The sequence below is a fragment of the Littorina saxatilis genome, linkage group LG7 (assembly GCF_037325665.1).
Source record: "Littorina saxatilis isolate snail1 linkage group LG7, US_GU_Lsax_2.0, whole genome shotgun sequence".
Classification (NCBI taxonomy): domain Eukaryota; kingdom Metazoa; phylum Mollusca; class Gastropoda; order Littorinimorpha; family Littorinidae; genus Littorina; species Littorina saxatilis.
The window spans coordinates 7,341,876-7,356,373 of NC_090251.1; the positions used below are offsets into that span (position 1 = coordinate 7,341,876).

General features: G+C 41.6%; 1 protein-coding gene across 3 annotated transcripts in view; it reads right to left on the bottom strand.

Annotated features, from left to right (window-relative positions):
* Positions 1-7,440, bottom strand: part of LOC138970596 (uncharacterized) — a 117,679-nt gene extending 110,239 nt beyond the window's left edge. For 2 of the 3 annotated variants that reach the window (XM_070343063.1, XM_070343060.1), the window contains exons 1-3: positions 7,232-7,440; positions 5,631-6,611; positions 5,146-5,202 (exon numbers count right to left, since the gene is read on the bottom strand). In XM_070343063.1, coding sequence (XP_070199164.1) covers positions 5,146-5,202; positions 5,631-6,611; positions 7,232-7,298 — 1,105 coding nt within the window. In that variant the 5' untranslated portion in view covers positions 7,299-7,440. The remainder of the gene's footprint in view (positions 1-5,145; positions 5,203-5,630; positions 6,612-7,231) is intronic. The other variant, XM_070343062.1, reaches the window with a different exon arrangement.
* Between the last annotated feature and the right edge of the window lie 7,058 nt (positions 7,441-14,498).

Below are 14,498 nucleotides of genomic sequence, written 5' to 3' on the forward strand. Positions count from 1 at the left end.
TGATATCCCCAGACATTTTTTCATTTTTTTGATAAATGTCTTTGATGACGTCATATCCGGCTTTTCGTGAAAGTTGAGGCGGCACTGTCACGCTCTCATTTTTAAACCAAATTGGTTAACATTTTGGTCAAGTAATCTTCGACGACGCCCGGACTTTGGTATTGCATTTCAGCTTGGAGGCTTACAAATTAATTAATGAGTTTGCTCATTAAAGTTGTCATTAAAATCGATTTTTCGCAAACAGATTTAAAATTGATTGCATCGTATTCTTCATCACATTCTGAATCTAAAAAGATATACATATGTCATGTTTACTCTTAGAATGTGATCACAATTAACGAAATTAGATTAATTAGTCTTACGATTAAAATTTAAAAAATCGATCCAAAAATGATTTCATCTTATTCTTTATCGTTTCCTGATTCCAAAAACATATATAGATATGATAGGTTGTATTCAAAACAAGCTCAGAAAGTTAACACGAATACAGAAAAGCGCGCTTTCCTGCTTAGCACAATACGCTACCGCGCTATTCTGGCGTGTGCATATCACTGCGTTTTGCACGTGGGAGGTGAGCGATTTCCTTCTCGCGTGGATTGACGAAGCTGTTCTGTCTTGGTGAAAAAAATACAGTGCGTTCAGTTTCATTCCGTGAGTTCCACAGCTTGACTAAATGTAGTAATTTCGCCTTACGCGACTTGTTGTCATTATTTTGGTAATGAGAAAATAAGTGCCGAATCAACACAGGGAGCCATGCTTTGAAACACGAGTTTCGTTTTGATCATACATGTATTGGGGCCCCAGTACGTTGTTGCAATCAAAGCTGGCGTGTGAAAGCAACTTTCTGTGTTTTGATATAGCTCAGTTGGTAGCGCGCTGGATTTGTATTCAGTTGGCCGCTGTCAGCGCTGTCAGCGCGAGTTCGATCCCAGGTTCGGCGGAAATTTATTTCACAGAGTCAACTTTGTGTGCAGACTCTCTTCGGTGTCCGAACCATCCCCCGTGTATACTACATTGGGTGTGCACGTTAAAGATCCCACGATTGACAAAAGGGTCTTTCCTGGCAAAATTGCTTAGGCACAGTTAATAATTGTCTACCATACCCGTGTGACTTGGAATAAGGCCGTGAAAGGTAAATATGCGCCGACATGGTTGCAATCTACTGGCCGTATAAAATTTCATCTCAGACGGCATCACTGCAGAGCGCCTAGAACTGTACCCACGGAATATGCGCGATATAAGCCTCATTGATTGATTGATTGATAAAATGTTGGGATAAGTATGTCAGGTTTGAGGATGCACAGTTCTGTAGGTTCCTCTCAGTATTCCACCCCCTCGGTTTTCAGTTGTAAATATTAAGCTTAGTGATCGAATGTGGCAGCTACGTTGGGTCAAAGGTCACAGAAGATTTGCGTCGTGCAGCGAAGGAAAGAATCGCGATCTTGTTTCCGACTCACTGCCTCTTTGTTTTTCATTAGACCTGTCATGCTGCTTGCTCGGCGTTGTTAGAGGTTTGCATATCTTGTTGCTATGTTCTTTGCTTTTATCATTTTTTTCTTATTTGCGCTTCGTTTATCGATACAACGTCTTGTGCACGGGTCAAAATGTGTGTGTCAGGGGTCAATAGGTTTGACTTGAACTTGACGTTCGTGTTTCTCCGAACGTCTGTGTATCGAAACACAGATACACGCACTCCATGACTTTGTAAGAAGACAAAACATATCGCTAGGTTTAATTTGTTTGTGATGAGTTTATGACCTTTCATGAAGTAGTTTTGTGTTTTGTTTACTTTTGCTAGTTTACCAGTTTGTTTTGGGAACTTTACAAAGCAGTGTCGTCTGTCTAGGTCTGGGGAAACACCAATGAAAAGAGCCGAAGAATCCCCGAGCGTTTCTATTGGGTTTGCTTTTGATTATCCATGTATAACCTGCTTCCTGCAACTATGGTAACCGGGGATTTATTGCATGGGGAACATTAGATTTATTTCCCAGGTGTTTGTGAATGAAAACTCGTGAAAATGATGACAATTTTTTGTGTTGTTCTGAGGGGAGCATACCGTTATCAAATTCATCTTTATCAACCGAGGCCGCATTAAATAATAAGATAGTGTTGAATATTAATTTCAAGTACAAAACGAACTTCAGTGGACATTTTCAGTGGTGAAAATCTTTTTCCAGCAAACATTTTCATGTTGGGACTCCACAACTTGATGAAAACAAGCCAAATGTTGGTAATGTTTGCTGATTACCAACACCTACAATTTAATTAAATCTGGCGGCTTTTGCTCCCAAAATAACTGAGAAAACCTCAATGTAAAGCTTTTACAAACACGACCCCGCTGTGACCCCAAAATATGACGGGGGTCGACCAAACTAGGGTCACAGTGGTAGATTATTAAACCCGTGAAGTTTTCAAAATTTAAAAGCTCTAGCTTCAAACGCGTCTGAGATAACGTCAACGTTAAGTTATTATGAATCGAACATGACCCCCTGTGACCCCAAAACTCGACGGGGGTCAATCGAACTTATGTAAAGTCGGTGGATTATCAAACCCTAGAAGTGTGCATAGTATCATCGTTCTAGCTTCAAAAACATCCGAGATAACCTCAACATTAAGTTTTTATGAAACGGACATGACTCCGCTGTGACCCTGAATTTGACAAGGGTCAACCAAACAGGGGTCACTTGGTGACATCATAAAACACTTAAAGTGTGCATAGTTTTCGAAGTCTAACTTTAAAACCTTCCGAGATAATCTCAACGTTAAGTGTTTTACAGCCGGACACATACATACTAATACTCACCAATTACTCAGGTGAGTTAAAAATCGAGCTTTACAACCGTCTGGGTACGTACATCAGACCGCGTCTCCATCATGAGGTGGCAACGCGTCCTTTTCCTCGCAGGGCTTACCAGGATTCGTGCGCGCCGAGGACCAGTACTTACCAGGATTCGTGCACCGAGGACCAGTACATATGGCCCTGTCACACGACCGTTTTAAAGCCAGCGTATGCCGACGTATGAACATACGCTGGCGTACGCTGAACTATCGATGTTTTTTTCAATCTTTGGCGTATACATAGCGTATTCATAACGAGTTGGACGTATACATAACGTATTAGTAACGTATGCAGAACGTTTCAATAACTTACAGATAGCGTACACCAACGTATGCTTGGCGTGTTGCCAGCGTTCACAACTTATGCCCAACGAATGCTTAGCGTGTTGCCGGCGTTCACAACGTATGCCTAACGATAGTCTTGCGCGCAACAGCTTATCGCTGACGATCACATGTCGTCGCCGCTGCTAATGGATAGAACGTATTTCGGAAGTTTTGTTTTATTAGATATATTTCGGAAGTTTTGTTTTATTAGACATGACGCCATGCGATCACGTCATTTGTTCTATAAATCGCGGGAAATCGGCAAGTAATTCTGCAAATTTGGTGAGTAGAAACTGTATTAGTTCTTCCTTGTTATGTAACGGTAAATCAAGTGGTAAGTTCTGTACTCTCTGTGCAGAATGTCGTGTCCATGAAGAACTGTTTATACGGCAGAAGTGTTGCTTGCGTTCGGAATGTCTCAGCACTATCTACAGATACAGATATTTATCGACGTATGAGTAACGTACAAGTAACGTGTGTGAACGTGTGCCAACGTATGCAGTGCGTATGAACCATACGTCGAGAATTTTTGTGCATGCACAAAACTTTGCTGCGTGCTCAGCGTACTACGACGTATGCCAGCGTGCTTCAGCGTCCTCTTAACGTATACAAAACGTACCCATAACGTATTCGACGTACGCCAGCGTACTTATTCAAATGTCCCATACGTCGGCATACGCAGGCTTTAAAACGGTCGTGTGACAGGGCCATTACCAGGATTCGTGCGCGCCGAGGACCAGTACTTACCAGGATTCGTGCACCGAGTACCGGTGCTTACCAGGACTCGTGCACCAAGTACCAGTACTTACCAGGGCCCATATTCTTGAAAAAGATGCAACATTGTGTCCTACAAAGTCAAGATGTCGTTTAACTACCGCCCAGTATTTATTTTTACTGCCCAGTAATTATTCATTTTCCCCCGGTATTCATGCGGATGGTCGCCGGGCAGCTACCAGTGTTGGTTATTTTTAGAATAGGAGATTCCCCATGCTTGCTCTTCTCTGCGCACGCGTTACCGGTGTTTTAAAGTCAATAGCAACAACCCTAACAAACTGAATGAAATAAAAACACGGGGAGACTTTTTTTTCTTTTTCTTTTTTAACCTCAGTTGCATGCAGGTGGCTACTGTTATTTTTGTTTTGCCTTCTCTCTCACCTTTATGGGTTTTTTTCAAGCGGGGAGCATCCTTCTTCATTGGTCTGTTTCTTTTTTCAATCAAATGATTACATGTTTAAATTAACTTGCAAGCTTTATCAATAAACTAATATCATGTTAACCAAAGCCTGGATTTAAAAAACCAAACTAATTCCTGCCTAAAATTAATTGTTTAAATCAATGTTGGTATTACAACGTACTCTCTTGCACAGGAAGAAAATAAACAAAAATAAACAAATGACAAAGAGTAACAAAATAAGTACGGCTAGATGGCAACTTGAACTCGATTCCCGACACTGTAATGCATTAAAGAAGACGCTAGCAAGCTTTCGCAACAAAGCCGGTATGATCGAGCATCGGTTGAAATCTTTCGCGAGCAGTATCTCGTATTTGTCCGCAATGCATCGGTGCTTAAATGACACCAATGGGTGTCCATGAGGGACATAAATCTACACACAATATTTGAACAAGATTGAAAATGGATGGTTTGAATAACGTATGAAAAGAGTGACATGGACAGTGTTAGTGAAGTTACTGACAGGTAACGACTTCAGAGGAGGGGGATGGGTCCTCTAACTTTACAGCTCGGAGACACCCCAGTAAGGACTTACCGGTGTTTCATAAATAACCCTTAGCGGACTTATCGAGCGTAAGTGGTTTTACAGGCCAGTATATGAGTTGCAGCTTTTTCAAGAATACGGGGCCAGGATTCGTGCACCGAGTACCAGTACTTACCAGGATTCATGCACCGAGGACCAGTACTTACCAGGATTCATGCACCGAGGACCAGTACTTAGCAGGGCTCGTGCACCGAGGACCAGTACTTACCAGGACTCGTGCACCGAGGACATGCGCATTTCCATCTTGCGTAATAGTCCGTACACTCTGAAAGTAAAATCACGGTATCTAAAAAACCAAAACAAACGACAACGGAAAAAAACTGATGTAAAGAGTACTCCTATCCACCCCACCACTCTTTCTCCTTCGACCCTTCACTGATGCAAGCATATGTGAGATAGTTGTTTGAAGTTTTTGACCGTTTATATCGTAATCTGCGACTAAGAAACAAAAATGCTTCAGAAATGTTGTGACCTGCCCTGCATCTTTCGACACATGTGCCTAGCGATCAGCCCGACGCAGGGATGTTTTAATGCTGTCTCTTGCGCTGCTTTTTAGTCGATTTTTTATTTAACGTTCTCTCTCTCTCGCTCTCTCTCTCTCGCTCTCTCTCTCTCTCTCTCTCTCTCTCTCTCTCTCTCTCTCTCTCTCTCTCTCTCTCATTCTTCTATCTGTCTTTCTCTGTGTGTGCTCACCATCTCTCCGCTGCCTGCTGAGAACTGTATAGAGTGTAAGGTTGTCCGCCGAGTCTCCTGACAGCCAAGACCAGGTTATCCCGCCTGGCGTCCTCCCATCTGCAACCTCTGGCTGGGACTCTGACATGGACTTGATGCTGCAAGTGGCACCCTCACACTTTTTGTCTCCCCTCTTGTCCTGTTCACTTTGGATGACGTCCCCCTCCCTGTCATTTTTCTCTTTGTGGGTCACGTCCTTGGCCCTGTCATTTTTCTCTGTGTGGGTGACATCCCTTTTCCTGTCCACTTTTCTGTGGGTGACGTCCCCTTTCCTGTCCTCTTCTCTCTGAGTGACGTTCCCTTCCTTGTCCTCTTCTATGTGGGTGACGTCCCCTTCCTTGCCCTCTTCTCTGTGGGTGATGTCCCCTTCCTTGTCATCTTCTCGGTGGGTGACGTCCCCTTCCATGTCTCCTTCTCTGTGGGTGACGTCCCCTCCCCTGTCCTCCCCTGTTGACAGTGTCATGCCTTTCGAGTTCTTAGCAACATGAGGCGTTGTGTCTTCCCGTGTCATGCCTTTCGGGTTGTTAACAGCATGATCCGATGTATCTGCCTGCGTCATGCCCTTTTGGTTGTTAGCCTCATGATCCGCTGAATGTGCCTGTGACATGCCTTTCTTGTTGATAGCATCGTGGTCTGTTTTGTCTGTCTGTGTCATGCCTTTCTTGTTGATAGCATCGTGGTCTGTTTTGTCTGTCTGTGTCATGCCTTTCTTGTTGATAGCATCTTGGTCTGTTGTGTCTGCCTGTTTCATGCCGTTCGGGTTTTTGCTCTGGGTCACGCCTCTGTAGATGCCATACACTGGAAAAGTGTTTCTCTCGCTGTCATCCGATGAAGCCATGGTTTGTACACGCTTTGGTTTCTCATCTGGTCTTTTTGAGAAGAATGCCGTTGACATGTCTTTGTCATGTGGTGCTTGGCTGTGTGGCACGCGTTGGGCACGTTCTGGAACACAAAGAACACGAGAAAGTTACCAACCGTTTGGGAGCCAGCCGCGGTGTTGGACTAGTTGAAATTGACATTCGTTGTTTTTTCAACGAATCAGACCCCGCGGTTTAATCTCTCCCGTTTGGGTTGCACCTTCTTTCGGTTCGTGTACATCAGCGCAGGAGGCAGGGGAGGCTATAGTCCATCGTGACTTAGCAGACGACAGTGCTACAGGTTGTATCACATATTTACAAAAGCCACGTCACTGAGGTAGATTTCTCCCTGTGTATGTCTTCTTTTTTGTACCTGATGAAGACCTCAGTGGTCGGCACGTCGTTTTCGTCATTACAACGTGAGTACAGTGCTTTTTGGTCTTTTTGTGTTTCGCTCTCACGTACAGTCGCCATTGTTATTTTGCTTACTCCATACTTTGCTTACATCGCCCCGATTTTATTTGTTTGTTACCTGTTCACATTTGTTAAAATTGAGGATAATTATATATTGCAAACTTATCAATAGTGTGTATGTATTACAAAGTCTGACGGGTTCTTTACACAATCAACATAATCTTGTGTGGAAGAAAACTCTGTACCATAACGACAAAGTCTAAGTTAGTAAATAGTAGGTAATCAACTCACCCTGACCTGAATGTTGCGACCTATTGAGGACTGCAAACAGAAGCGTGATTAAAAGCACAAGTCTCATGGCTGTATTATTCAGATGATCGCTTCACCAGTAGGAAAGTCTCGTTCTCATCTTGCCAGCATGTCCATGGTCATTATTATTACCATTATTTCAGAGAAAAGCGTTGTCTAGATGCCATGTTTCTGGATGTGTCCTTGCAGAGGAAAAACAAGTGACGCAGTAGGTACGTAATTTGACATAAACTTGTCCCAATTTGACTATGGTGTACCAAACGCAAATCCGTATGAATAGTCTCGGCGACCAAGATCGTGGCGCCCTGTTTTGAGCTTTGTCATTTACTACCGCGTTTCAAGAATTAACGGTCACATGTGTGTTGAGTGTGTGCGGTGTTGATCGACTGTGTTCCGGACCCTTCTGTTTTTCTGTGTGTGAGTTTGTGTGTACGATACCGTGTGTACGTATGCGTTTGTGCGTGTGTGTGCGGATGTGTGTGTGCGGTGTGTGTGTGTGTGTAATGAAGAGAGAGAGAGAAAGAAAGAGAGAGAGAGAGAGAGAGAGAGAGAGAGAGAGAGAGAGAGAGAGAGAGAGAGAGAGAGAGAGAGAGAGAGAGAGAGAGAGAGAGCGGTAATTGAATTTGGCTTTTACCGAATGAAAATTATTGTCAAAAACAGTGCATTGAGAACTAAAACCAACCAACCATAAAATAAAAAGCACCCTCCATCCCTTTTAACTGTCTCTCTCTTCTGCTTTCTCGCGCTTTTTCTGTCTGTCAATCCCCCGCCCCCCCTCTCTCTCTCTCCCCCTCTCATTTCATAAAAGAATTTGGGAGAGAAGAAAAGGTTTCAATATCCTCGGTTATACCTTGTGTCAATATTTCCATTTACAAATATATGCAATAACACTGTCTTACAATTAGTCAAAAACAAAGCCCCTTTTTTCTAAAAAGATCAAAATCCGAAAGAAACAACTGAAAATCATGCGGAGACTTTCTTCCGAAAATTACAAATCTCGGGCAAATTGAAAGGAACAACAAAATATTCCTTCAGAGAGAGCGAGAGAGAGAGAGAAGAGAGAGACACAGAGAGAGAGAGAGAGAGAGAGAGAGAGAGAGAGAGAGAGAGAGAGAGAGAGAGAGAGAGAGAGAGAGCTCAGAACTCAGAATGGTTTATTATTAAGGCCACAGAGAGAGAGAGAGAGAGAGAGAGAGAGAGAGAGAGAGAGAGAGAGAGAGAGAGAGGCAGAGAGAGAGACAGAGTGAGTGAGCGAGCGAGTGAGCAAGAGAGAGAGATAGAGAGAGTCACACACACACACACACATACACACACAGGCACACACACACACACACACACACACACACACACACACACACACACTGAAACAGACAGACACACGCACACACATACATACACAGACATACATATACACACACAAACCACGAGTGAGAGCGAGAGACTGAAAAAATGAGAAAGAGAGAGTCGTCAGTAAGTAGTGGTATTGACACGTAGCGATAATGACACGTCGCGCTAAAAGATGTAGTGCTGTCGATACGTAGTGATAATGAACGAATGATAGCGACTCATCGACAAATTATTTGTAGCACTAATCAACGTAGCGATAGCGGCACATAGCACAAATGACACGTAGGAAAAATGACACTCAGCACAAATGACACGTAGCGCTAGCGATACGCACCCTCGCTTATGCAGGGGAAGTTCGCCAAGTCTTTCGTCCATATACCACAAATAGCCGTTTCAAACCATACCTTCGTGCATGTCCTTGACGTTTTGTTCATGATTTTGAAAAAGATAATCCGTTTTCTTGCAGAATTTCTCAAAGTAATCCTCTGGCAAAGTAATCTTCGAGCATCGAAAGTGAAAGAGGTATTTCAGGCCAGGCACCTATTGCCCCCTAGTTCCGGTTATCAGAGAGAGGCTGCCGTGCCCTATAATCTGATTGGTCGAAACGCTGGGGGCAAAGGTTATACGAAAAAGGTCTATTAGTACCTAACAGCTTAATTTATCTCCACGTTAACAGGGTTTGCGGCTTATGCATGCATTTTGCATGCAGATATTTACATTTAGTACTGAACGAAATATTTCAAATTACGAGGATGCAACATACTTTATTCCCCCCTCTGCTTCTTTACCTCTGTAAACTTGTAGAGCTAGTTATTTTTCGATAATGACCCAGCAACCAAACAAATAACGAGCCAGCAACAGCCTGAATCCTCGATAGGGCAATGGGTTGAGAAGCTGTTCTGTTTCGGTACTACTTTTGCGACTGAAAAGTTCCGAACGCTCTATACGTACGAAGTATACATCTCTGGAGCAAACAATACAAACATACCGCATTTAAATTAACAACTACAGGCCTGAACACATGAATCTCCATATAAAATCCATGAGTTCGGTTGTTTTCTGAATCTAGATCTGCCGTGCACAAACCGTTCATCACAAGCAAATTCCCAAGGCAAGTAACTCATACTCTGGCGACAAGAGTAGTTCCCCTTCTTTTAACGCAGTTTCTTCGACAACACTGACTGCAATCCGACGGTCAGTTTTCAACAATATTTCATTTTATAAACAGATCACACGCAACCAAATGCACACATCTCATCAATTTAAACAACATAAAGCGGTTTCATACACTATTTTCCCCAGAAAACTGAACTTCATACAGTAATTAACGTTGGAACACGGGTGCAAAAGTTCGTCTGCTAGTCCCATTTGACCAAAGAACATTTACTAAGCGATACTAAAACATAAACAGAACACACAATATCTGCCTTTACCGCCACAGCAGAATAACAGCATATCTTCCAAGTTCTATCCGTGATTCCAGCAGCCTTTCCTCCTTCAAAACCCAACTCAAAACATACCTGTTTCGTAAAGCCTTTGCTTAGCCTGAGTAGACTCTCCTCAACTCTATTCTGTTTTGGAACTCTCTACCCTGTATGTGCTTTATGGTCTCTTTGTCAATGGTATCTTTGTGTGTGCGCGTGCGTGCGTGTGTGTGTGTGTGTGTGTGTGCGTGTGTGTGTGTGTGTGTGTGTGTGTGTGTGTGTGTGTGTACTTTTAACATTGTACGCTAAGTTTTGCTTAGTGCTTGGGTTCTTGGTGTTATGTCTCAGTTAAATGTATGCTTTGTATGCTTGTTGATTTGTGCTAGTTTATTCTATAATGAATTTGTAAAGCGCCTGGAGCCAATTGATGGGACTCGCGCTATAGAAAAGTTATTTATTATTATTATTATTATTATTATTATCTGTGTACTTGATTTTAGTCCAAAACAGGGAAACTGAAAAGAAGTGTCAACAGAATGGAATGATTTGCACGGAACTATACAACCGCGCATTAATCGATCGCCTGCGCAGGTTGACTGGTTGAGTGATTCGGATTCGATCAAACTTTCGCACAAAAACTCCTGTTTTTTTGGAATAACTGAAGAAAGGAGGAATAAAGAGGTTACACACCTCGTCTCAGTGATTATTAAAAATAATGGTCTCAGTTCGCGGTCATGAAAAAGCTCGCTGAAGCTCGCATTTTTCATGATCCGCTAACTTCGACCATTATTTTTAATAATCACTGAGACTCGGCATGTAACCTCTACATAAAGAATGATTGGAAATTGTTCTAAAACAGCAATGCAGTACATTAACAATCAAGGAATACATCATTACGCAAGATATTAAATGTTCTATGTTGATTTTTCGTTTACATCTTTCATAATCTTCAGTTACAGAGCAGTCAATACAAAATGCTCAGAGTCGGAACATTTCAACATTTGCTCAGAGCTAGAACATTTTGCCGATCAAACACCTCCGAGCTGGAACATTTCGTTATTTTCTCTGCATAACATGCAGATTTCACCACTTTGATACCATCCACTGATAGGAAGTATTAGATAAATGCTATTCTTTCAGCAGGAGTACATATTTCATCTATACGGGCCTTTTGCGAATTGCATCAGAGCTGGAACAAACCTATGCTCCGCCCATTTCACTATTGCTCAGAGCTGGCACATCGATTAAACGAGTTAATTAATTTGGAGAGAAATCTAGGAGCAATCTGAAAAAAACTTTTGACGCCAATACATTGCTTTTGCATCGCTTCAGCTCTCTATTAGGGTTTTGATGGTCTGTGTTAGTCTGTATCGAGCATAACCACGACAATGCACACAAATCTCCACTTTTCGACATACATGATCAATTATTGCGATATATATTTATTGTAGCATCTAGTTGCCTACATTTAGTAATACCCAATTCATTTGTTAACGTTACAAACCAACAAGTATAGTGGAACTCTGCCTTAGACACCTACAGTTGCGATCGATCTGAGCCGACTACGAAAAAATGGCCCCTCAGAGCTGGAGCACTAACCGCCTCAGAGCTTTTTACGCATGGAACGTCTCCCACACCGGGAAATGGCTTAAAGCGTCAAATGTAGATTAAAAGCTGCCAAAATTATAACAAAGAGAAAAAGCCTAACGGTTTTGAGGTTTGTGTTTCTGCAATTGTATCACGTTTTCCAAAGAGGCCAAAAACACCGAATGAAATTTATTTGAGCGCTATAGTTTGTCAGAACAGGAGGTGGACCATAATTATTAGGAAGTGGTCCATATTAGGCAACCCTCCCCTACTCCCTTCTCAATCTAAAACAGTGAACATTTAATTTAAAATAACAAATTAAAAATGATTGGACTATCGTGCTAATGGTCTAAGAGAAGCAAATGAAGTCAGTAAAGTACGGACGTAATGATGACTGGCCACCCTCGGCAACACGTCATCAAACCTGCACACTATGTTATAATAAAAGGGCGCTGGTTCTGAGCGACGCTTAGTTCTTGAGATAGGTGTGACCACATGACGTCATTTATACTTTCGTCATCGAAGATCTTTCCTATTTCAATCAGTGTCATTTTCCAGTTCTCTTTTTATATTTAGTCAAGTTTTTATTTCTGCGGTCGTTTTGACTGACTTGACAAGTTGAGAAAACCAATGACATTTCATTTTTTGCGAAGCAACTGAATATGAAAAGAAAAGAAAGCGTGCAGAAGTAGGGGAAGGGCTCCTAATATGGACCGGCTCCTAATATGGACCACCACCAACTAACGGCGCGCGCTAGAGCGCTCAAAAAAGTTTTATTCGCTGTATTCACCCTCTTTGAATAACTTGCACATGTCAAAACAGTTGCAGAAACACAAATCTCAAAACCGTTAGGCTTTTTCTCTTTTTTCACTTTTGGCAGCGTTCACTCTAAATTTGCCGCCTAAAACGGACTCGTTTCTGTCTACAGCCAAAGCTTTTATCAAACAGAAATGGCTATATATGACAGCTAATACCGTATTTGTTACATTTTAGCAGTGTTGACCCCGAGTTTCTACTGCAAACAAAAAATAATAGCAAAATCTCAAAGTATGTGCGAGTCCCCTAATATGGACCACCTTTAACAAATCGAAGAAAATAAAAGCTAAAGGCTATTTTCATTAATTCATTAAGAAGCTTGTTGGTAATAACCTATAACTAGCCCTCGAGATTTAAAAAAAATGCAACGAAAAGTCTTCTTTTCGTGGAAGTTGATAATTTCACTTATTTTCACTCTGTTTTTGATAAGCTTCTTTAGTTTCCTGGTGTGCTTCAAATAATGCTCTCATCAACCCGAAACAGATAAATTTAGAGCATATTTTAATTAGGCTGACTTGTACACTAAGTTGTATCATGTTATTTTGAAATAATTATAGGGGGCTTTTTACAGTGATTCGTGAAGACCACTTCACTGGTCCATATTAGGCGCCAAGGCTCCTAATATGGACCCTTTGTGATTTTTTCTGTATCTAATTTTTGCTGAATGTGTATCAAAGCTATTTTACTGTAATTAGGCCTAACGGTTAACCTAAGAAAGAAGGACTACCAAACACAAAATGAAACTTCTTTGCACGAAAACAAGCTATAGTTATCAGCAATAAACAAAAAGCGGTCCATATATTAGGGGTCCTTCCTATGTTTGGGTCCTGCAAGACTTTATGACCAACGATTTCTTCCTTGGAAGAAAATGAAGATGTCTGCTTTTCGTCTGCTTTGAAGGTAGGGAGATTTTACAGCACACACGGTAAATTGCAAGTCGTGTTGGACAAGAATGTTGTTATTCTTCATTCTTCGAAGTACCATAGATTTGTTCTTGACCATATTTTCGAGCTGTGCATTGTTATATTATGGGAAAAACACGTTTGAACATAAATTCGCAAAGAAATTTTGATCATTTAGGTATGTTACAAAAAAAAATCAAAATCTTCATTTAACATTTTGATCTATATCACTTGAAAGAGCAGAAAATCAGCATTCCAATGGTATATATAACTTTGAGATTGGATAAGTGTAACCCGAGTTATGAATTTTTAAAGTAATAAAATTCGTAATAGAGGCAAAGAGGATAAATTGAAACCATTTTTGACATTTTTCAGCTAAAATTAACTGTAACCCACACATTTGTTTATCAATATTGTTCAATTTGGTATCAAAAGAAAGGTTCAGAGCTCTATTAAACAACTATAACAACAACAAAAATTTTTTTATTTTTTTTTTTTTTTTTAGTAAGTTAGTATGAAACTGAGAGCAGACGAACTTTACCGACCGCCATGTTGGATGGTGACAATCCGGGCGCAAAGCGGCGCATCTGTTAAAAGGTACTTCGCATCGCTTTATCGACTTGAAACTTTGGGAAACAGCAGGAAAATGGTCAAACTAACTGTTCAGAGGGGTCTCATAAGAGTTCAAAGGCTATAAATTGTTTTATAAAAGTACCTCTTGTGTGTCTTCTTCGCCCGATATTCTGGCCGGCGAGCTCGACAGTGTTGGACTCGCCATCTTTCTCAGTCTTAAAGTCAAGAATGTGCTCTACGTCTTCGACAGGGTGCCCATGTGATGTAAATTTGGAAAAGAATAGAAAAGAGGACCCCAAAACTGAGCCAGTGTGAGTGATCAGAAAATGGGGGGCCATATTCAATGACGTCAAAATTTGAGCTGCGCGCGTGCGCACTTTGTAACATACCTAGATCATTTGCTCCGGAACTGCAACGTCGATTTGCCAACACAAAACATTCTGGCTCAATATGCGGAAACATGCTGGTAGTGTCATATTTTTTAAATGGTTGTGGAAGAACTGCTCATAATGAACATAGCACTCCGGCCCTGTTCTTTTTTTCGTCACACCCAAAACCGTTCTTTGTTTTGGTTCACTGCGCAAACCACACACACGACCG